At 38.4% G+C, this 23229-nt stretch overlaps 1 protein-coding gene across 5 annotated transcripts; it reads left to right on the top strand.

The window, feature by feature from the left end:
* Positions 1-65: 65 nt before the first annotated feature.
* APOO (apolipoprotein O) lies at positions 66-23185 on the top strand. Of its 5 annotated transcripts, none has more exons than XM_054973036.1 (9): positions 66-135; positions 2288-2398; positions 2637-2756; positions 5513-5567; positions 9784-9879; positions 11657-11748; positions 16085-16192; positions 20509-20595; positions 22796-23185. In XM_054973036.1, exons 1-8 carry the CDS (start codon positions 127-129, stop codon positions 20560-20562), a joined length of 645 nt encoding a protein of 214 aa, XP_054829011.1. In that variant the 5' UTR covers positions 66-126; the 3' UTR covers positions 20563-20595; positions 22796-23185. The 5 variants fall into 5 exon arrangements, with proteins under 5 accessions (XP_054829011.1, XP_054829015.1, XP_054829016.1 ...); XM_054973038.1 differs by lacking the exon at positions 66-135 and adding an exon at positions 344-447; XM_054973037.1 differs by lacking the exon at positions 66-135 and adding an exon at positions 366-465.
* The last annotated feature ends 44 nt before the right edge of the window (positions 23186-23229 follow it).

Here is a 23229-nt window from a genome sequence, read left to right as displayed (position 1 = left end):
GGACGCAGTCAGCCCAGGTTTTCCGCGAATATGTACGATATGTATCGTTCCGGCACCCATAGGTGGCGCGTTTCTTTGAACGTCATTACCGCTGCGCCATACACCTGAAGCGGCACTGTCGCCGCTATGTTCAAGGTGAGAAAGTTTCATTAGTAGTTCTGGGAAGCAGATTATTACGTGGTCGCGTCTGTCCCCTTTTTTTTCTTTGTTAATTTGCCGCTGTCTCCCCACGCCCGCTTTTCAAGCTGCTTGCCCCTCTCCCCATGTGATGTGTAGCTAGATCGCGCGCCATTCTCCTACTGGGCGCAGCTGTTGCCATGGAGACAGGCTCCGCAGCTTTTCGACCCGCCCGATGTGGGGGAGGGGTATTGCACGCTCCGGAGTTCCCAGCGCTGCTGCTTCAGCTTCTTTGGCGTTCGGATTAGTGTTAAGATCCGGTGTAGCGAGGTGAATCAAGAGCAGTAGGTCAGTTGTAGTAACGTGGGTAAGCCTCAAGAATTCGTTCTAGGGGGAAGCCCGGTGGAAGTTGGCGTTGTTGGGTTGCCAACTCCCAGGTGAGGGCTGGAGATCTCTCGAAATTACAACCAATCTCCAGTAGAGATTGGTTCCCCTGGAGAAAATGGCAGGATTCTATGGCATTAGACTGCTCGGATCCCTCCCCAGGTTCCTCCATCCCCAAATCTCTAGGAATTTCCCATCCTAGAGTTAGCAGCCCTTCACAGTTCCAGCCGCTTCTGTGAGTTAATCTGCTTCCCCCTGTTGAACGAAACTTAAGAATGCGTCTGACCGAACCCATCCGAGGCTTCTTGCGGTTTAAAGCTCAATAAAGTTGTTGCTCTTTAAGATACCAGGCATTCTGCAGTTGCAAGGCATACATGAGGATAAGCAAGATAATATTTGGTTTTTAAAAATGCCTTTGAGAGAGTCTGGCTTCCACACTGCTGTTGGGGGATAGAGCACTTTATGTGATGACCTGGATTTCATGATGCCAATAAGAGTTAGAAGTCTTCATCATGATTTTCCAAGACGTGATTAATTTTGTTGCATATGATGGTTGTTTTATATTTTACTTTCAGTGCTTGAAGTTTTTGAATTTTATGCTGATGTTATACCTTCTGCACTTCTGCAGAGGGAGCTATAGGATAAAGGATTGTGGAACGGGAATGTGATCTCTCTCAAAGTAATTTACAGGATTATCCAGGATGGAATTTTATGTTGTTTCTATTAGATAATATTTTATGCCATTCAAATTCATATTCTACTAAGGAAAGACAACATATTGGATGTCCAGCTAAATAAAGAAATTTTCAGATCCCATGTTGATTGTTTAATTACTGAGTGGTCTTGTGTATGCATTATATAGTCATGCATTATTTATTTGTAACATAGAAAACATTAAGCTGTCCCATTTCATAAAAGTATGTGGCAAAACACCCATGTACCCATTCAAAGTAATTTTAAAGTGTTTAAGTCTTAAAGATAAATTTAGCCAAATTTCAGTACTGAGCATTTGCAAGACTTTTTTTAACCAACTCAGTTGGTAGAAAATTATTTAAACAGCATGTTTGTGATCTTACAGGAAAAGAGAAGGGTTTCATGAACATACTTTAATTTGGCATGTTGTCAGTGTTCATGGCAGGTTGCAGAGTAACCCCAGTTATAATGATGTATATGCTGTTGCTTTTACAGTATCTCCTCAATGTTAGTTTCTCTTCATTTTCTCAGTGGTGTTTCTGGAGGTTAGTTCATTAGTCTCACCTTTGCAGCTTCATTAATTATTTGAAACATTTCTATCCTTCATTCTCTACAATAAAGTTTTGGAGGTGGCTTAGAACCAGTTTAAAACAATAAATATATAAAAGCCCAGAAAATAAATAGCAAAAAATCAATATTGGACTAGAGCACAGTAGAGGCTAATCTGTTCAATTTCTGATACAATTCTAAACAGAATTATACTCTTCTAAGAGTATAATTCTAAACAGAATTATACTCTTTATCTGATTTACAAGGGTGTAACTTTGTTCAATGAACACAGCAAATTTATTCAAGCAGCTTTTTTTCAGCTTTCCCTTTCCCCAGCAGCCATCTGAGTCCTTTGAAAAGGAGTGCAGTTCTGGGTCCTGTGTACCCTTTCATTAATTTCATTTCTATTTCATTATTTTTTTTACTAACTGCACATTCCTGATGGATAGTGTTTCTCCTTGATCTACAGGTACATTAGGTGTATACATTGTGGTCACATATCTGTAATGTAGTTCCACTTGAGTTCCTAAAACTTTATGTTTAGGTAATGCAGTTGGTGGCTGCTCCTGCAAGCTTGAGCTTTCTTGCTGTCCGGGTATATGCTGCTGCTTCTGAGAATGAAACTTCTAAAAAGAACTTACTGAAAGTTGATGAGGTAAGACTCTGCTCTCTCTCTCATTCTAACTTAGCCATGAACCAGTTTCAGTGTACAGTTTAATCATTAGAATGCTTCTCGGTGCACAATTACTCTGTTTACAGAGTTGTCTAAGTGGTACAGTACTGCATGTGTTTCTCACTTATTTGAATAATAACTGACATGGAATAAGAGATACCCAGATGGTTCTTTGTGCACTAACCTGTGGAAGTAACCTTATGTTTGCCGCTTTTTGCAGCTTTCACTCTATACCAGTCCAGCACCAAAATCAAAGTATGTAGAAGATCGACAAACACAGTTGGAGGATGGTATCTGTTATTTGCGACATTCTTTGGATCCATATGCAGCCTGGTTTCAGGTACAGCCATTTTATATTGTCAAGGCATTGAGAGTATCAGCTACTTCAGAATTCTTTTCAGTGTGAAGAACATTTTCTAGAAACTCTTATCAGTAGAGTCAACTTTTGGCATATTAAACTGTAAAGGTGTTTGTTCCAATGTTACCATTTGATCAGGACAGTCTTGAAGACAGTACTTCTACCATTCAGAGAATAAATGCGGCTGACTCAGTGCATTAAAAGAAACCTGAGTCCTCTCATGCTGGTTGGATTCCATAAAGGATAGTGACATATCCTTGTAGTGATTGAAAGTAATGAGTTAATTGGTTCTCAGAAAGTAGTCTTTTGGCTATATAGTGGTGAGTGCGAACAAACATTTGTCATGAGATACTATTTTGAAGATAACTATGTGAAAAGGCAACCGCAAGATTCTCAAATAAGCTGCATCTAGATAAGCTACTGGCATATGTATGTTCTGTTTTGCTACTAAAGCTCCCAGCATGTTTATTTAGCTAAAATACAGTAAGACTAGAAAAGTATCTGTTTTCTGAAATGTTTTGGTCCTAAACTATCTCTGCATTGTGTTCTCCTGAGATGTTTAGGGTAACCTGTAAAGCTGTCAATCTAGGAATGGGAATGTGAACAAACCTTTGTAATAGTAAGGCCAGTCTTCCTCTTCTGAAAGGCTCTTTTTGTATCAGTGTTACAGTTTGATACTATCCAGATTTAATTGTGATTGAGTGAATTTAAGCATATTTAACTCAGTATAAGATTATGTATTCAGACTCTGGTTTATATACTGACAATAATTGCTTCCACACTAGCCATCTAGTCTGAAATTGCTGTAATTCGTTCACTGAATTCTAATAGAGAATTCTGAAGATGTAATTGGCAACCCATTGCACTTCAGTGTGTTCTGTGGTTTTTCCATTTCCTGCTTTATGGTGACTTTTTAGATAGTAAACAACAATTGCAATGCCAGGTTGTCAAAACACTGATATAGTTTCCTAGGATTACTGTTTCATTACAAGTTTCTCTCTTCCTCCTCATTCCAGCTTAATTAACTTATCTTGCAGTTGGCTGGTTCTCTTGTGACATTAATTAATCAACTGTAAATTATCAGTTGCTGGGTATGGAGGTGGCTGGTGGTTAAGGGTTTTTTTTTTTTTTACTTTGCAGACAACCAGACCCATTGCTTATTATTTTCAAAGTACACTCCAATGTGTGTAGATAGTTTATTTCTCTGTGGGTAATTTTTTTTGGTAAAATATCCAGTATTGCTCAATTGGTAGATCATTCCTGCAGCATAGAGAAATTTGTTTAATAGAATATTAAAATAAGTGGAAGATTTCCCCAGTTAGCCTCTCAGACACTGGAGCAGCTGGCAAAGAAAATCTATGACCCCATGAACATTTTCTCAGCGGTGTGGGAGCCACTATACCTGGTCTGCTTCCCACAACGTTGTGGTAATGTTGGAAGTCTGAGGCAATGTGGACGGAAGGAACTGGTAATGTAGGCATTGTTCCTCCTGGGAGTTGAGACAGTGGAGGTATGGGCTGCATTGTGGGCTTCTAGTGCAGGAGAAAGGTCTTCTAAGGCACAATTATCTTTTACTTTATACTTTGTTGATTTGGTCTGAGTGAGAGATTTCTCCAGATACTGTACATGTATTTGCATTTTGGGTGTATCAAATGGCATTTAAGATTTGTTCTGTGTAAGTTTCTGTATTGTTACGCTTTCATAACAAATTCTATTTGCTATTTAAAGTTTGGTTTTAAAACATTTTAACTAGTATTGAAAGATGTAAAAAGGGCTGCATGTTGGATTTCCATGACTATACTGCTACAGTAAAATCTTTAGACTTTGTTCTTCTGTACTGGTAAGTACTGATCTAGTACACAAGCTGTTTTGATAACTGTTTTACAGTCACACACTGAAAGCAGCCTGTCTCTGAAATGGCGTTATTAATTCAAGGATAGAGTATAGATTGTAGTAGCATGGCAATCATGATGTTGTCCCCCCCCTTCCTGCTCCCTTAAGTATAAAATCTTTTGTATCATGAAATGTAAATGGGCTGAATCGTCTGATCTTATAGAAGAAAATCTTTATTTTTCTTGAAGGCCATTCTAGAGTAGGGCTTAGCAACATATAGTTGTTTGCAGATGGGCTCTTTAATCCATGTTGGTATCTGGAGGGTGGGTTTGGTTTTTTTGTATTTCAGATAGGCAGTCTCTTCAAACCATTGCCAGTTCTGATGGTGAAAGATTTATTTTTTCATTTCAGATGTCTTAAAGGACAAGCATTGTTGTCACATTTGTTATGAAGGTTTGATCCTTTTTTTAATGAAACCCACTTTTCTCCAGGTTTTAGTATGTGGTTGTGTTCTGAGTTGCGGGATATGCTCTCTGAACTGTTTGTAGCACTTTACTTTTCCCACCAATTTTTACTTTTTAAAAAACTGAAGCTTTTTTGATATGCTATATTGAAAATCTCTGGACTAAATTCAGTGCTGACGCTTCTACTCTGCTATATACTTCCTGGTCCTTCAGTTAGCTGATAGAAGTCTAGCAAATAGGAGCTGTTTGCTGTATGAACATTAGTCATTAACTGACTCTTCAAAGCTGCAAAACTAGCTCCTGGCCAGGATTATTAAACTCTTTTCTTTTTAGCTGTAGATGTTTACCTTATACAATTTAAATTTGCAAATTATTAACTTGTATGTTGTTAGGTGCTCATAATTCTTCTTTCATGGTTTCTCTCTCCCCTCCTCACCTTAGAATGTTTATGGCAAAGCCTTGCCCAAAGCAGAAAAAGTAGCTGAATATGGTAAAGGTAAGCTCTTGTGAGAACCAGGTGTCATTAGGCAGCAAGATTTTAATGTAGTGTTATGCATATGGCAAAACTGTAATTATGCTGCATGTTTTCCCTATTTAATTCACTGTTTATGACTCATTGTGTTATAACTTTATCATATGTTCTGTTTCAAATAATGGTAGAAAAATACACATGGATCATATGGAAGACATTAAAATAATTGGACTCTTCAGATGACTTGATACTTGTGGGGTTATAGGCTGAAACTAAGCACAATGCTTTGTATAGTCAATCTGTGGACAGTTACATAAAATTTGTGTCTTGAGCTGCGAAGTTATCAGCTCCCCTTAAGATACTAGCAGTGAAATTAATGAGCTTAGACTGGAGTAACTCTGTTTAGGATTTCACTATAGGACTTCTAGAGAATGTTGTTTTTCATTCTCAAGATTCAAATAATAGTTTGCTAATTGAAAGAGTAAACCTCTATCCTTTATTTTGCTGTTTCAGTGCACCAGCCACTCTTGGTTAGTATGATATACTGAGTGAATAGTATATTATTATATGTCATGGTCTGCTTAATGTTGCAAATGAAACAGTGCAAAGAATTCCCCTAAGAAAGAGGGACAGAAATTGTACTTGTAGCTACTTATTTTTACAATTAAGTAGGCTCAAAACTCCAAATGTTAAGGGAGGCATGTTCCATTGGGGCACCTTGCAAACTTGGAAGGCTTCTCCATCAATGGGACATACGTTATGCTATCCCTAGTGGATACAACCTGTTAGTGGATACAAACTGTTGTATACCCTGGTAAGAAACACTTCCCCCAAATTCTGCGGAAACATACTGCATCTGCGAGACTGATCCTTCACTTACCCACTTTATTGCCCCATCTTGTTCTTCTGACAGTCTTTCAGGACAGTCTTCTGTCCTGAAAAGTAATCATATTCCAAGCACTTAATTAACATGTCAGCCTACATCTACCCCCCGCCCCCCTAGAAATGCTGTATACAAATGGCAGCATAACTATCTTCAAAATGGCTGAATATGCACCTCAGGCAATAGGGGAGATAATAGACATGTCAGAAGTAAAACAAAGATTTTCCTCATACTGTTTTCTGTTATGGTAGGACAAGAAACAATTCAGGAAACTTGCAAGGCAAAGAAATTATGTCATAGGAAATTGTTTCCATATATTAAGGGGGTTTTTTTGCCTTGCAGTTTTACTTAATTGTTTCTTGTTATACCATTATATCATTACAATTCATACTTTGGAGCATTTACCGTAGCTGGTAGAGAAAAAAAAGTTAAGATCTGAAATAAATTCTTATTTAGATAAAGACTCCAGTGATAGACAGTGTGACTGAAAATAGGCAACATGGTTATATAGAACCCTCAAGAATCTAATCATGAGTTAAGCTACTTGCTGTGACAAGGTGCTGCTTTTGGGGCATTTTTTATTCTTTAATTGGTGGTGGTCATAGCTAAATTATAGTGACCCCTGGTGTGGTTTTCATGGCAAGAGACTAACAGAGGTGGCTTGTCATTGCCTGCCTCTGCAACCTGGGTCTTTGTTGAGGTCTCCCATCCAATTACTAACCAAAGCTGACCCTGCTTGGCTTCTGAGACCTGACAAGATCAGGCTCACCTGGACTATCTAGGTCAGGGCATTCTTTAATTACAGTCTTGCATATAAATTCATAAACATTACAAGTATACAGCATCTTCTAGTAGTCTGACTACCTATACATATCATTTTGAAAACTTCAGTTATTTAAAATATTTTAATCTGATAAGAGGTTTTAAAAAAACCGTAGCTATTTTAGGATTATTTTTAGAAATAGGGGAAAAATAGCATTTTTGTCGAAGTAACAGTCAAACCCTATACTAGCCAAGTCTAAATCTAGATCTCAATTAAGTGGGAATCACAATACAAAGGCAGCTGTGGCAGGTGGCAGCCATGTTATTTATGATTCTTTTGATGGATTTATTTTATTTTTAAGTGCTATATCTGAAGGCAAGTTCAGAGAAAGGACAAGCAACGCTGAGCAACTTCTCTTATTAGGCATAATTAATTATGATGACTTTCTCCCTGAATGATCTCATGCATCAATTTTGGAAGCCATACAAAACTAGATTAATTATTCCCTCTGCAAGAGTGGTACATCTTGGCATCACCCTTACCTGAGCATTTTCAGTTGTAGCCTCTTCCCTTTGGAAAACTTGCAGGATCCATTGCACACCACCAGATGAGAGTTTAAAATGTTCCTGTTCTGGTGAGCATTTTTCTGAGTAGGACTGTTCACTAGTTTGAATATATTGGATGTACTTTGTATGTATTTGTACTTTGATTAGGCTGTGAAGAAAGTTTTTTTAAAAAAAAAACCCTTAAAACCATTTAAAGTTTGTTTGTTTTTTAAACCATTTTATAGTTACTTAACCACCTTGGACTCCTAGGACAATAGAGGGGATGTAAATAGTTTAAAATAAATAATTTTTGAAACGAAGAATGGTTAATTATTAATTTGCTTTCAGTATATAACCCAAAATTACTTTAAAAATGCCTTGGACTTCTGAACAATTTTTAAATGCATTTAAATGTATAAGTCCACAGTGACTGAATTAAACACAATCTTGTGGTAGAGTTATTCATGGAATACTATTTAAGAATGTTGGTGGTTTAAGAATGCATTTTCTAATGCAGTCCCTTGGAAAAACCTGTGCAAGTAGGTATCTTAAGACATCAAAGAGATTTTTGCCTCTGATGTTGGTTCTTTAATAATTAGAGAGAGAGAGAGAGAGAGAGAGAGAGAGAGAGAGTATAGTATATATAATTATTCTGCAAAGTATGCCATTATCATACCCACAACAAAACACCCTGTGAAGTGGGTGGGGCTAAGAAAGCTTCAGAGAACTGTGACTAGCCCAAGGTCACCCAGCTGGCTTCAAGTGGAGGAGTGGGGAATCAAACCCAGCTCTCCAGATTAGAGTCCCACGCTCTTAACCACTACACCAAACTGGACTCCATTGTGTGGAGTCGACACACTCAGCAGTGAACAAAGTCAGTGTTATTATTATAGCTGGAGAGTTGGGGATGAGAGGAGTGGGTTATCCAAGGCCGCCTGTAGAGTTCATGGCAGGAGTCAAACTAGCAGAGTGTTGATTCGGAGCCCAGATACTTAATCACTGTGCTACAGCATCATGTTCAATTAGAATATTTTCGTACTGCCTTTCTGTTTCCAATCAAGATACCCGAAGCAGCTAACAATCCATAAATTACAATAATGTTTAAAATACCATAAGAACACCAACTGAGACATCATTTAAAAAATCTTCAAAGGATAATGCTAATTAAACATATTTGTGGTGTATGAATTAATTTTTTCAATCTGCTCTAAAAGGCCTTAAAAGATGGTGGCAATGTTACCTCCTCAGGGAGAGAATTCTGTAGCCCGGCAGTGGAAACTGCAAAGATTCCTGCTAATTTAATCTCAGCAACACAAGTTCCTACAGGGAATCCTTCTCATAGATCTGACGAAGAGAACTGTGATTCTCAAAAGCTTATGCTACAGTAAAGTTGGTTAGTCTTAAAGGTGCCACTGGACTCTTTTCTATTTTGCTACTACCGACTAACATGGCTAACTCTTCTGGATCTTCGCGCAGATATGTTTGGTCAGGTTGATACCAGTGAAGGTTCTTTGGACCCTTGCCATTTTGGGTTTTAAAGATCAAATCCAGCATCTTGACCTAGTTTCAAATAAACTAGGAGCAAGAAAAGTTAGAAAACCTCTGGTTCTTCATGCAGCCAGTGTGGAGCAAAGAAATTTTAGTCCCCACTTGTAATCTGAAGTGGTTCAGTCGCTGAATATCTACTGAGTAGTTTTGTTACAAGTGTGGCTCCAACTTCAGTTTGTCATCCAAGTCAAACATAGTTGCATTCTGCTTTTATAACTACATCAGTGCTGTTTCTAATGGGCAATCTAAACCACACTGATACTGTAGCTTTTAAAAATGTTAGCTTGTTTTGAGATCTGTTATACCAGTTTGTAGATTGACAGATGCATTATTGAGAGGATTGAGGAGGTTTGTAGAAGAGAAGTTGCCCAGAGTCATTTTGGTTTAATGTCAAATTTTATGTAACAGGAAAGTAAATTTATATTTTTAACTTTGTTCAAATAGTCAAATGTGTAAAGATGCTATGTATATAAAATATGCTGCTGTTAATTTTTATTTTAGAGGCCTGTGAATTTCTTAAAAACCCACCACCTGGATTTTACCCAAGGCTTGGGGTCATAGGTTTTGCTGGCATTGTTGGATTGTTCCTGTCTAGAGGTAGATGGTTGTTTAAAATGTCTGTTGCCTTAAGAATATAAGATTTCTAGCAATGTTGAAACTATGGGAAGAAAAAAGTTTCTTTTTGGAAAAATCAAAATATATTCAGTGCTTACTTTCAGATCAAACAAACATTACTACGTTAGCATCACTGCATTATTTATAACTTAGCATATACAGTGGGCATACTTGTGAAATTTTAAAGCATAAATGCCTTAGTTTTCTACAAACAAATTGCAAATATAACTAATATGATAGCAGCAGCTGTATCCGATGCTGCCTTATCAAATGGATGTTAGCATATCTGAATGGTAAGAAAAATAGAAGCTGAAAGTAGAGGTGTCATAGTGGGAGAACTCCCAGAAATCCCTCCCATTGCCTACCAGCATCTCTGAGGCCAATGGCAGGTTTGGAAGTGACAAGATAACATTGCAGGGGACACTAGGATTTGCCACTCACTAGTTTAAGGGTAGAACTTTGGTGAATTGTTTATCGACCACAATGTCACTTTCGTTTTTTTGCCAGGCATTGGATGACATCCATAGCTGAAAGAGAAAACAAAATTTGCAGTATATAAATGCATTATTTGAACAGAAATAGTTTAAGAATGTCACAACAGGACAAGCAGCATATTTGGATATTGAGTTAAACTTTAACATTGAGAACTTTGAATTCTGGAGTATATGCTATTTATATGCTGCCTTTTGGAAGGTCTATAATTGTCCTTGGAGCACCCAAGTTCACTTCTTAGAAATAGAAATATTACTAATTTGTTCATGTTATGTATAGTTACACAAATAAGTAGTTAATTGTGGCACTAGTCTGAATGATCATTGACTTGGATGCATGGGCAGAAAAACAGTTTTGGGAAAGGAAAACTGGCTGTGAAGAACCTGCCCCCCGCCCCACAATTTGTTGAACTATACATAGAAAAGTATCACATTACTACATTTATTATGTTACTGTAGAGATATGTATTTAGAGATGGTGCAACAGCGAACGCTCCCTGGAAACTATTACGTAAAATAAAACTCAGAGGGGAAGACTGGGCCATTTTTGAATTCAGTTGCTCTACTGAGCAAGAAATCTGAAAGCAAGAAATATCAACACTCCATATTATTGTTATAGGTGGGTAACTTTGTTGGTCTGCAGTAGAACAGCAGGATTTGAGTCCAGTAATACCTTAAAGACCAACAAGATGTTCAGGGTATAAGCTTTTGAGACTCAAAACGCCCTTCGTTAGGTAGGAGGTATCTGACAAAGGCAGCATTGATTCTTGAAAGCGTGTGCCCTGGAAATCTTTTTAGTCTATAAGGTGTTACTGGATTTGAACCTTGCTATCCATATTGTTGTTAACTGATGGAGTTGACTGACTCCTGGGAATCTTAAGCTTTCATTTATATGTAAATAAAATTTCTTAGTCCTCATGATAACAGAAAAGAACTTGGGAACAGAAGGGAGGCACCTGCTGGTGCCTTAGAAGCCAGCCTAAAGTGATTTTGCTGATACGAAGAAGGAATTGTGTGTTCAGCCTAGAGTTTGTTCTTAGCTACCTGATCTTCAAACTCTGTCATCGTACCAGTGCACCTATTGAATCCCATTGCTGATGCATACTTCCAGTCTGTTGCCTGTCAATGGTTTCTGTTAACAAAATACACCATATGAGTATGCATAATTTGTGGCTGATGTATTTGTATCTTAATGTGTCCATCAGCTTATTCATTTAAGTATTTTAAAAAGATGCTTACAACATTAATAGAGATTTTTTGTGGTATAGGTTCAAAAATAAAGAGGTTGGTGTACCCTGTAGGATTTGTTGGGATTGGTGCCTCTCTATACTATCCACAGCAAGCCATTGCTGTTGCCAAGGTTAGTAACTTGTATGGAAATTACATTTTTCCTGTTTTCTATATAGTTTTAAATGTGGAAAATACTGTTAAGTGTTGATGTACTGCTTTCTTGAAAATGATTTGCATTAAGATTACATGTAATCTAACATGTATCACAAGAGTGGTTTAGTTCATTTATACATACTTACCTAAGTACAAGTCGTACTAAACATAGTACAGCTTGCTTTGAAGTATACTTACTTAGAGTTTGGCTGTTGGTGCTTCTTGCCTTTGGGCCAGCATGTCATGTAGGCAGATTTTAAGGTTTCATATATCTGGTATACAGTAGTGGTAGTATATGGAATTTTCCAAAGCAAGTTCACACAATCAAAAATCACACATGAATTCATTCACCTTCCCTCTATTCCACCTACTTCACTAGATCCCATGTGTGAAAGGTGTTATCTACAATTGTTACGTGTAGTTCTTTTCCTGAAAATTCTCTTGTGTGCTTGAGCTTTCTGTCTTTCCTTATGATTGCTTTCATCAAACAGGTTCATTCTGGTTCCATGGAAGTTGAGGGGTTTATCCTGTCTTTCCATAAGCAATACTAAAGAAGTAGCTGTTTCAGGAGCTCATTGTTCAATTGATTCTTTTTCAATGAGTTGAATTTATTATTGAAACAACCAGTCCTGTAGTGACACCCATATCAGAACGCAAGTACTGAAATGCAGTGCCAAGAAGGGGAGTTTTTTTGTGTTAATGCTTTTAGAATGCTTGTGGAGAAGCAGCAGAAAGATAACTATGTGCATTGTTTGTATGAATCCACCCATAGACATGCAAGAGCCTAGTTTAAAGCTGGATAATGACTGGTTGTGTGATTTGAGAATGTATGTGGATTGGAGGAGGATGAGACTGAAGCTGGTGGGTTGAATGCCATGACCCCCTTGTCTCACAATCTAGTCTCATTCTTGGTGGCATTCTTTTCTTAAGGAAGCAGAAATTACTTTTATTATTTTAGAGTTTTTTAAAAAAAATCTATCTATAGAAATTGTATTTTTCTGCAAGCCTAGATTTGTGTAAAAATACTTTCTCTGTATGTCCCGATTGTGCAGATTTTTTTATCCACATTCAGTTCAATTTTAAATATGACAGGTTAGATGGACAATGTTGATTTTTCATAGATTTTACTCAGTAGAAGTACTATGTTGTTGCTCATGTTTCTATTCTGTATTGCTTATACATACGATTTAATGTTTATGAACATAAACACAGTGAATTTGCAGGACAAGTGTAATGCTTTCAAGTCACATATGTTGCTCTTAGGATCCAGGGAGTTTGCATATGATAAGTTCCATACTTAATGTGTTGAAACCATGAAACAATGTTACAATGAGTGAATCCTGAGAACAAAGCACTTTGAAATCCTAAAACAGTAAGTGCAGATGCAGCACAGTATGTTTTCAAGCTAGTGGATGGCAATCTAAGTTAATGATTAATCAGGGCTCCTGTTTGCAAAGCTTTTTTCTAGAGAAGTTTTTATGCTTTTGCTTTTAGATTTAACTTTTTGCTTTGATTATGGAGCATTAGCCTTAATGTTCCTTTTTCAAGCGATCTTGTGTTACTTTAGCCTCTTTTATACTAACATTTATATACACTTTTATGTAAGACTTGGTTTCTTAGTTTCTGAAAGTTGTTTTTGTGGTTTATCTAGTATGGACAAATATCTTTAAAAATCAGCTTTCTAAAAAATTAGGACCCTTATGAACACAGTAATATTGATATATTTAAAGCAATATTGCTAGGTTCACTGAAGATAGGGGTCAGGTCTGGCTAGGAGGAACAACTAAACTATGTTTTGTTCATTGGATCCAAATTTCCTGCTTGTACACCCTGTCATTTTTCATTAAATGTGAACCAGCTCACACAGTTCCTACTCAGGAGGCTGTTAGGCTATGTTACATTTATGGAGAACGATCAGGAATTGACAAAGGGGAAGTAAAATAAAAACCTGGGAGGTATAAGGAAATTGACAGCCCAAAGCCAGGTTTTTGGTAAAAATGGCTGCACTCAGTTTCAGAGTAGTAAATGTTGTCAGGCTCGGGCCTAGTTCAGATATGTAGTGGCAGGACTGATGTGGAGCAGTCTCTGAGTTCCCCAGTGATTCAGCCTTGGGAGACTGTTCTCAGAGAGGCTCTGTCTGCACTCCCTAGATTTTCACACAGCTGAAATGCTAATTAATAGCTCAGCTCTGATTGGCTCTTGAGTTGCTGGGTAATGTACTGATTCCTAAAAAAAGATGGCTTCTCAGCTCCCCCAGCTCCCCATTCCTTTCCTCTCTGAGCTAGCTTTCTTTGACTAAGCTGAGACTATGATGTAAGTATGCTGGAGAGAAGCTGAAAGCTGCATGCTATCACCTCAGCATGTCCCTATGTTGAACCAGCTAGGTATGGGAGAGGGTTCGCATTCTAATGGATGGGTCAGATAAGCAACAAATGTATGCCAAACAGAGATGCATAGGTAGCCAACTCTCAAGTTTTTAGATAGGCAGATTTTAGGTAGCAACACTAAGGTTTTTTTGTTTTAATATTTGTTGCCTGTATAAGAATGCTTTGTGCTTTTTGAAACACTCTGTAAGCTAATAAACTTAAACTGAGTCTATAATTCATGACTTGAGCATGGGTACACCCCAGAATAAACCCAGAAATTAGAAAGCCAAGGCCTTTGGTTAACAAAAGGGAATGTGTCCTACGTGCCTTGTTGCTGATGTTGGCTGTGATCAGTGCTTAGAATTAGGAGGAAGGGAGGTGACCATTCCCTTTTGAGGGGGGATTTGACTTCCACAGAATGGAGAGTGACAAATGATTTTAGTGGTGGTGGAGAGATGTCCTTAGCAGAGGCAGTATAAGTTAGACAGAGGTTACAATAGTCCTATACAATATTTGATTGATAAGGGGCAGTTAGGAGAGTTAATCTTCTTGAAGATGATACAAAGGAGTGTTTTAAGGTTTGGTGATGAATGTTGGAGGAGAAAAGTCAAAGAGTTGGTTGGTTCAGGCATAATGACAAACTGTGGTTTAGTGCTATGTGGATGAGCCAGATCCACTGTTTGGAATCTTAATTCTCAGGAAAAGAACAAATTAAAGTTTGTCTGATTAGACAAAACTAGGGTTTTCTGCAAAAGAAAAAAATCTGTTTCTAACTAGGTGTCCCATGTGTATAGTAAGAAGCATTTTAGTCTAAGTGTGGCCTGCTGGCTCATTCATGTAACAGCAAACAATGGCTTGCCTTCACAATCACCCCATCTCTTTCAAATCCTCCTTTCTCTCTAGAATGTACTTTCTTCAATCTTTATTTTATTTTGCTCAGTTAGTCTCTCCCTTTTAAACTCAGGTTTCTTTCAGCTTCTTCCGCTCACATTCTTATAATGCTCTGACAATATTAATAACAATATTTGATTTAATAATAACATTTGATTTATATACCACCCTTCAGGATGACTTAACACCCACTCAGAGTGGTTTACAAAGTATGTCATTATTATCCCCACAACAACAATCACCCTGTGAGGTGGGTGGGGCTGAGAAAGCTCCTAGAAGCTGTGACTGACCCAAGGTCACCCAGCTGGCTTCAAGTGGAGGACTGGGGAATCAAACCCGGTTCTCCAGATTAGAGTCCCACACTCTTAACCACTATACCAAACTGATTAGAGGATTTGACTCCCTCTAGTCTCTAATATGTCCTCTATAAGTATTCTACTTTCCTCTTAGAATCTTCATGCTTTGCACGGCTGTACATGGGATTCTAATCAGAAGACTGCTTTTCCAGGCTTTGAAGACTGCTCACTTATAAAATTACTAGCAACAAAGCCCATTGTGGGAAAAAATACAACAGGCTCTAGAAAGGGGACAGCGAGTGGGCATTGCCTCCTCTTCCATATGCACTTTCTCTCCCCACACACTTCTTAGCTCCATCCATACACTCTCAGTGACCAACCAATCACCTCACTCACACATCCCCCTCTTTCACCCCTCCTTGTTCTTTTGCAACTTACCAAGCCTTTAAAGAAACACACGCTTAAAACTTAAAATCATTACAGTGCTAAATAAATGTCAGGGAATTAAAGGCTAGTTTTCTTGAAAATGTGTTTCAAACTACTACATACAAATCTGTTCTTTGTATTGACCCTTTTTTGTCCTGTCTTATGTTTTCCTGAATGTTTTGTCAATATTGATGCTGAGATTTGTAAATATTTGGTAAAGCAAATATCATACATTTCTTGATGAATGCTAATAACCTAAATAGCAAGAAAATTCAAAAATAAAAATATACTGCTGCTGACTGAAATTAACTGTCAGTTCTCTGGGTTTTAAAAGGTAACTGGTTCTCAGCTGTATGATTGGAGTTTGCAAGCATATATAACAATAGAATCTTTCTGGAAAGAAAGTCCAAAAAAGAAAAGATCTTCAAAAGCATCTGACAAGGTAAGACATTCCTGCAGTTTATTATCTATGAGGTTTTCCACATGGTTTTCCCTTCTTGGTTCTGCTTTGATTTATCCCGATTTCTGCACACATTCTTTTGCCGATTTTGAGACAATTTTTTCCTCTTGTATAATATTCTTTTGGCTTTATTCGTCCTACCCACTCCTACCTCCAACCCACATTTTGATGGTTAGACGTTCATCATCATTGAACTACTTCTCCACCCATCTTACTTTCCCTCCCTTCTGGTTTTATTTTCTATTTTTAATCATCATTTTCATTGTATTATAACAACGTACTGTTGTAACCACACATCCCACTTTTCATTTTTTTTTTAAAGTAAGTCTCTAGCCCATTCTGTTGCTGGGATATGACTTTTTCGTTATATCTCTGCAAGGGAAGGGGCTAAACACTTTTTAAAAAAATGAAAGCTGAGAATTCAGAAAATCTGCATCATATATTGTTACAGTGGTAGGTCAATATAATGCTATGAACATGGTGATTTTTTTTTTTTTAAAAAAAGCCAAAGCCCTGGGAGGCCAGAGGAGGGGGGTTGGCTACTTCTGGGGCTAGAATAGCAATGTGATTTGAAAAGCACATAGCCACTGCTGCTTCGGGCTCTGTCCTAAAGAGGTCGGTTTGCCCTGCCAATGCTAGCCTCTGCCTCCTAGTTCTGAGACAGCCAGGGTGGGGTTTTCTGATTTGGACCATGGGGGGAAGGGGCGACTTAGATATGTGTGGTGGAACTCCTCCTCTTTTAGGCTTCCCCATGCAAAGACTTCCCCATGTGCTCATTTTCAAACTTTTCAGCCCTTATATTGATACATTATAAGTATGCACAAAAAAAACCAAAGGATGTGTTTGCTGTGACATCACTGATGTCACTGATGACAACAGCACTCTCACTTGAAAATCCTGATTATTTGTGACACATGCTGAACAAAATAAACCAACTCCATGATTGAAAAAATGTAAAGCGAGGGCAGGCATATGGAGGAACCGAACTCAAACTGATTCCAGTGCTTGGGGATTGACTGCTAGAGGTGTACACTGAAAAAAAAGGCTGATTTGGGTTTGGTATACCAAACTGGGAAAAAATTTCTGTATTCTCTGAATACTGAATTCATTCTGTAGTTTGGTTTGGCCATACAGAACAAATTCGGTAAAATTCACCCATTGTTTTCAATGGGAAATGCAATTCAGGGCTTTCTGGGGATCTGGGAGGCCATTTTTGAACCACATTTTACCAAATTTGCTGGAGGCCTACTCCTAACTGTCCTCTAATGACCCCCAAGTTTCATGAAGATTGGACTTCGAGGGGGCATTTTTATAGCACCTCCAAAAAGGTGCCCCAGCCACCTCCAATCTCCATTATTCCCTATGGGGAAAACTATTGGGACTATCTAGGAGGATGGGGTGACATTTTGCGCAAAAAAAAAAACCTACAAAATTTTCAGGGGACATACTCCTGACTGTCTTCTAAAGATCCCCCACATTTCATGAATATTGGACCTCTAATTATGCCCCCCCAGAAGGTGCCCCCAGCTACCTCCAATCTCCAATATTCCCAGTGGGAAAATTAGGGGACTTATCTAGGGGAGATCATAGTAAGATTATTAGGAAGTGCCAATTGACCAGTCAAAACAGCATGCTCCTCCAGTTCTGGGAATCAAACAATACCCTACTTGTTCTTGAAATCACTACAGAATAGTAAAGGTGCCTGGCTTGTGTCAATTACAAAAGCAGTATCACCAGGCCACTCAGTTTGAAGAAAAGGCATGACTTTATAAATTAACCAGAAGAAAAAAGAATTTAAAAAAGAACGGCCCAGTGAACGCTGAGCATGCTTCAAGAGGCATGGATCCCAGCATTTCTGTTCTGCTAACAATGAGTCCTGCTCTTATATAAGGAGTCCTGTACCAGTGGAATATGCCTGTTCCATCGGCAAAATACTCCTTGCATTAGGGGAAGGCTCCACCATTAGATGAATGAAAGCATTGGATCCAACCCAGTAGCTCTGTTCTGTTTGCTACAGTTTTCCAGTGTAAAGAGCATCATGCACTAACTTTTACATCACACATTGTGATGGGGAGACTATTCAGTCCATAGTTTCACATTAGTATATTTATCTAATATATCCGTAGACATAGCATGTTCTGTTTCTTTTTAACTTATGAAGATAGACTTTGTGCTGTTTGTCAAGAGGGGAAAACAGTGTATATGCAGGGGCAATCAGACATACTGTGAGCATTATAAGTCCTATCTGTGCTTTTAATTCTGGGACATTCCAACTGAGGTGGTATAAGGACAACCACCTCCTCTAGGAAGGTGGAAATTATTGCTCATCAGGGTAAAGTGTGTTCAGGCATATTGCCTGCCCTAAACCAGTTGTTTAATTTTTGACAAGTGAAATAGCTTATATTACAATCTTAGACAGAGTTTATTGCAATATTATGGAAACAAAGACTGAAAGAACAATAGAGATCATTTTTTTGTTTTGTTTTCCATAGATAACAGTTCTGAACATCTAAGCAAGGCTAGTGTTGATTGTAAAACTTTGAGCATGGACATTAGATCAGGATGTTCTGGAAATGTAGATACTTGCTAGCTACTTCTTGCTTAAGGGTAGTCATAATTGGTTAAGAACCATTTTCGGCAAGCTCATTATAACTCTCAAAGTAGCAGATAAGTGATCAGACATCCTCTGGAAGTTGTGAGCTCATGAACCACCCAGTACCAAAAATATCAGTTCTGTACCTTAAATGGTGTTTTGTTGTAGGGATAATAATGACATACTTTGTAAACATTAAGTGGGCATTAAGTTGTCCTGAAGGGCAGTATATAAATCAAATGTTGTTGTTGTTGTTGTTATTAAATCAGAAAATAGTAAGGGAAACCAACCCACCAGAAGCAGTGTAAATAATCCTGAATTATTGAACACAGAGAACAAATGCGTCTAAGATACAAAAGCACTGAGAGAGTATGGTTTACGTTCTACTCTGGGAAACTGATCATCCCCCCAAAGTTCTATACTTGTCTCGTTTAAGAGTGAGCATTTCTGTATGTAGGACAGACTAAAATTTTGTCATTCTTGGATTTGTAAAATGCATGGGCAGTATTCTTCTTAAAATCTAAAACTATGCATTGTTTGCATCCAGACCCAAAAATATAGTCTAACAAGAAACTAAAATGGGTTGTTTTTAGCAGTGGTCTTAGCTAGAGATGGGCACAAACAGCAATATGAACAAAAAAAAGCCATGAATAGCCCAATCTGCTGTTCGCGAACAAGCTGTTTGTGAGGCCCCATTCTAAACAAACAGGTGGTCATTGCAAGCCTTGTTCCTTGCTGTTCGTCAAGCCAGACAGTATGGCACCTGCAATCAATTCCCTTGGCAACGTAGGCAGGAATTGTCTGAACTGTCTGAACTTCTGCTGTTGCCTTGGAAACCCCAATCTAAGCCCAATATAGCAAGTGTGGAGCTCCAAATTTGTTACAAGAGAGCAGAGACCATGGGGGAGGGGGGGGGCTCCCAGGTCTGGCTAGCCTTTGCAGACAGTGGAGAGGGAGAGACAGCTGCTGTTGGCATTTTGAGAGAGAGACAGGGAGAGTGCATTGGAGCTTGAATTTTCTTTGTGTGTGGTGGGATATGGATCTACCCTTCAGGTTCCAGGACTGCTGCCAGGCTCTGGGTCCAAGCTATTATTTACTATTGGTACCTTTCCTGCTGCCTGCTCAGGTAAGGTTTCTGGGAGTGGTGCGGTAGGGATCTACCCCTTCAAGTTCCAGGGCTGCTGCCAGGCTCTGGGGCCAAGCTATTATTTATTATTGGTACCTTTCCTGCTGCCTGCTCAGGTAAGGTTTCTCGGAGTGGTGTGGTAGGAATCTACCCCTTCAGGTTCCAGGGCTGCTGCCAGGCTCTGGGGCCAAGCTATTATTTATTATTGGTACCTTTCCTGGTGCTTGCTCAGGTCAGGTTTCTGGGAGTGGTGCAGTAGGGATCTTGACTTGGATGATGGCTGGCGGAGAGCCTGCTGGCCTTTCCGAACAGTCAATCATGAACATGTCCGTGAACAGGGCCATGTTCGTGGTTGTTTGTGAGTCCCTGTTCATGGATGGCAATGAACAATGAATATCATGTTTGGGTTTTTTTTCTGTTCATGACCATCTCTACTCTTAGCATGTCCCTGAAAGTTATTGATATGATGCACTAAATACTTTTATTTTTCAGGAAGGAAATGCATATTGTAAGAGTTTCTCTAGGATGTTAACCAAATTTCTTCTTCTTCCATATAATTGGTTTGTGTTATCTTTGAAGGATGACACAGACAGAGACAAGACAGCAAAAGTGCAAGAAGGTTCTTCTGAATAAAGAATAATAACATAGAATTTGCTGCTCAGAAAGGTAAGGCTGTAATCGTTCCATTACTCTCATAGCAAAAAATTACAATTCTTGTTAAATGTAGCCAGGTCCTTTTTAAAAAATGTCATTAAACAAGAAGCATAGATGGCAGAAGAGAAACCAAGAAGACTCACAGTTCTAAGAAGGTAGTGAAGTATATGTTTTGGGGAGTTCTTAATGATAAAATTTACTTTACAGTACATACTGCTGAATCACTCATCAGATCTATCTGCATAGCCAGAGTATTATGTATATGAAGTTAAATAAATTCATTTGCCTTTTCATGTAGCTGCTATGAGTTCTATGCACACTTTTAGCAGGTGCATAGGCCTTAAAGGGAAAGGCCTTGGGTCAGGTTCAAAACTTAGCATCTCTATGGATCTTTGGAAGCAGGTGAATACTGAAGACCCACTGCCAGAGCAGATAATAGTGATGTAGATGGATCAGTGATTTGATTCTCTTTATGGCAGTTATGTGTATGTTTTCTGTAAGCCAAATCCACAAACATCTGATCAAAGTAAGTTGGGGTTCATTCTTGTTCGCCTTCCTCCTTATTGCTCTGAACAGTTCTATAGTGGAACATTTTAAAACAATTAGCTGTGTATTTATTACTCTTGTTATCTTGGCTGACCATTCCAAAGATGTTAGCAATGAAATGGTTTTAAATGTTAAAAGTTTGCAAAAGTATAGTTTCTTAAATATGAATATAATATACAAATCAAGCTAGTGGCTTATTATTGAAGCAGTCTAGTTTTCACAGTTGGCATCGATGTGTAACTCAGTGCTAGAGCACAGGCTTTGCAGGTAGAAGGTACCAATGTCAATCCAGTCAGAAAATATGTGTAGCAGAAGGACTGAAAAAACTCTTTCCAAGATGTTGAAGAGCAACTGCCAGTCAGAAACCTGTACTGGGCTAGATGGAACAATGGCCTCATTTTAATGGAAGTCAGCTTCATGCATTCCCGTCACTTGCTGTTTGAGAAGGAACAGGAGCAACTTCTTATTTTATTTTCATTTATTCCCTGCTCTTCTCCCCAGTGGGGATCCAAAGTGGCTTACAGTATTCTCTTCTCCTCCATTTTATCCTCACAGAAACCCTGTGATGTAGGTTAGGCTGACAGTGTGTGACTGGCCCAAGGTCACCCAGCAAGTGTGCATGGCAGAGTGGGGATTCGAACTTGCGTCTCCTAGATCATAGTCTGGCATTCTAACCACTACACCACGCTGGCTCGTTGACCCATTAGGGTCCTAGTTACGTGTGTAACCTTCAGTCCCTTACATAGAAGGTAATTCCACATAGGATTAGTAGGTAGGGCAAACTACATTATTGAAATGTGTGTGTGTTTCTATTAGAAAAAAACCAACAAATGGCTGTTAGGTTGAAAGCCATCATTGCTTGCCCCTTCTCTGCCAGAACAAAAAGAACCACCACGGTAGCCTCATTCTTCTTTTTTCTCCTGGAAGGTAAGGAGAAACTTCTCAGAGACTTCTTAATGATTCCCACAAAAAGACGCAGTGTGGGAATGCAGATGTGGTGGTTATATTTCCCTCTCTAGAGAAGAAGGAAAAATAGAACTGAATGTCACTATCTCTCTATTGTTAATATATTTTTTCCTGGTGTAAAAAAAAATGAGCACCAAAAGTACTGCAAGTACTGCAGCAGCTGTGACGACAAATCCATCTCTCCTTTCCTGGCAAAATAAGGCCCTGCTTTGACAGACTGAATTGAGGTATTCCACCTGTCACTTAAGCCAACTTCTGAAGCATAAATACAAGGAACAGGAATAATAAAAATAACCTGAAACAATGAGTAAATTTTTTCCTCATTTTGAATTTCTTCAAAATGTTTTGATCCATGCAGAACATTTTCAGCTAATATACTGGGAAACGTGATATGAAAATATTGTAACTGTATTGTTGCTGTATGCAGGAATTTATTCTGTGCACTATTGCATATTTCTAATTCTGTTTAGTTCCTTTTGTCAGATCCACTCTTAAACCAGGAAGAGTGGGTGGAAGGGGAGGGGGGCAAAGGTTCTTTCACAGGTAGTTATTTGGTCAGTTTATTAAAATTAACTAGTATTCAAGCAGAGCTTACAAATCTTCCAAGCTAGTTAAAATCTAACTTAGTGGCTACCCTGTCCAGATTTAATAATAGTTTTGAATGTAGATAGTCTAACTATAATCCTCCTTTTGTATATAGATGGTCTACAGAAAACCAACACTTCTAGAATGGAAGATCACTGCTGAATCTGTGTGGAATATGAGTAGTTTGCATAAACTTTGCCTCAGGAAAGACTGTCCTTGCAATCTGTCTCTGAGGGCACTGTGAGTGTGAAGAGATACAGCCTTGCCTTCTGCCAGCTTTTGACTTCAGCTCGGAGTTCTGCAAAATTTCTCATGGTTAATTCAAGACCTGGGCATAATTCTACAAACCTGAGCCCTAGCTGCAAAGAGGGAAGTCCCATTGGATTCAGTGGGTCTTAATTCTAAGTAAATGTTTATGATTGGGCTGCTAATTAACAAGTCTCAACACTCTTCAATCTCTTGTTACTATTTATAAAGCTTAATTAAACAAAAGATTAAAAAACTATTTGCATGTATTTTCTTATGTTTGTACATGTTACCCAGCATTTT

The sequence above is a fragment of the Eublepharis macularius genome, chromosome 3, assembly GCF_028583425.1.
Source record: "Eublepharis macularius isolate TG4126 chromosome 3, MPM_Emac_v1.0, whole genome shotgun sequence".
NCBI lineage: Eukaryota > Metazoa > Chordata > Lepidosauria > Squamata > Eublepharidae > Eublepharis > Eublepharis macularius.
The sequence above is the reverse complement of the archived record's forward strand: the minus strand, read 5'-3'. Positions and strand labels throughout refer to the sequence as shown.

Coding starts and splice junctions, on each gene's coding strand:
- APOO (XM_054973036.1), top strand. Junction 5,568..9,783: donor AGTAGCTGAATATGGTAAAG/GTAAGCTCTTGT, acceptor TTTTTATTTTAG/AGGCCTGTGAATTTCTTAAA. Junction 11,749..16,084: donor AAGCCATTGCTGTTGCCAAG/GTTAGTAACTTG, acceptor GGGTTTTAAAAG/GTAACTGGTTCTCAGCTGTA.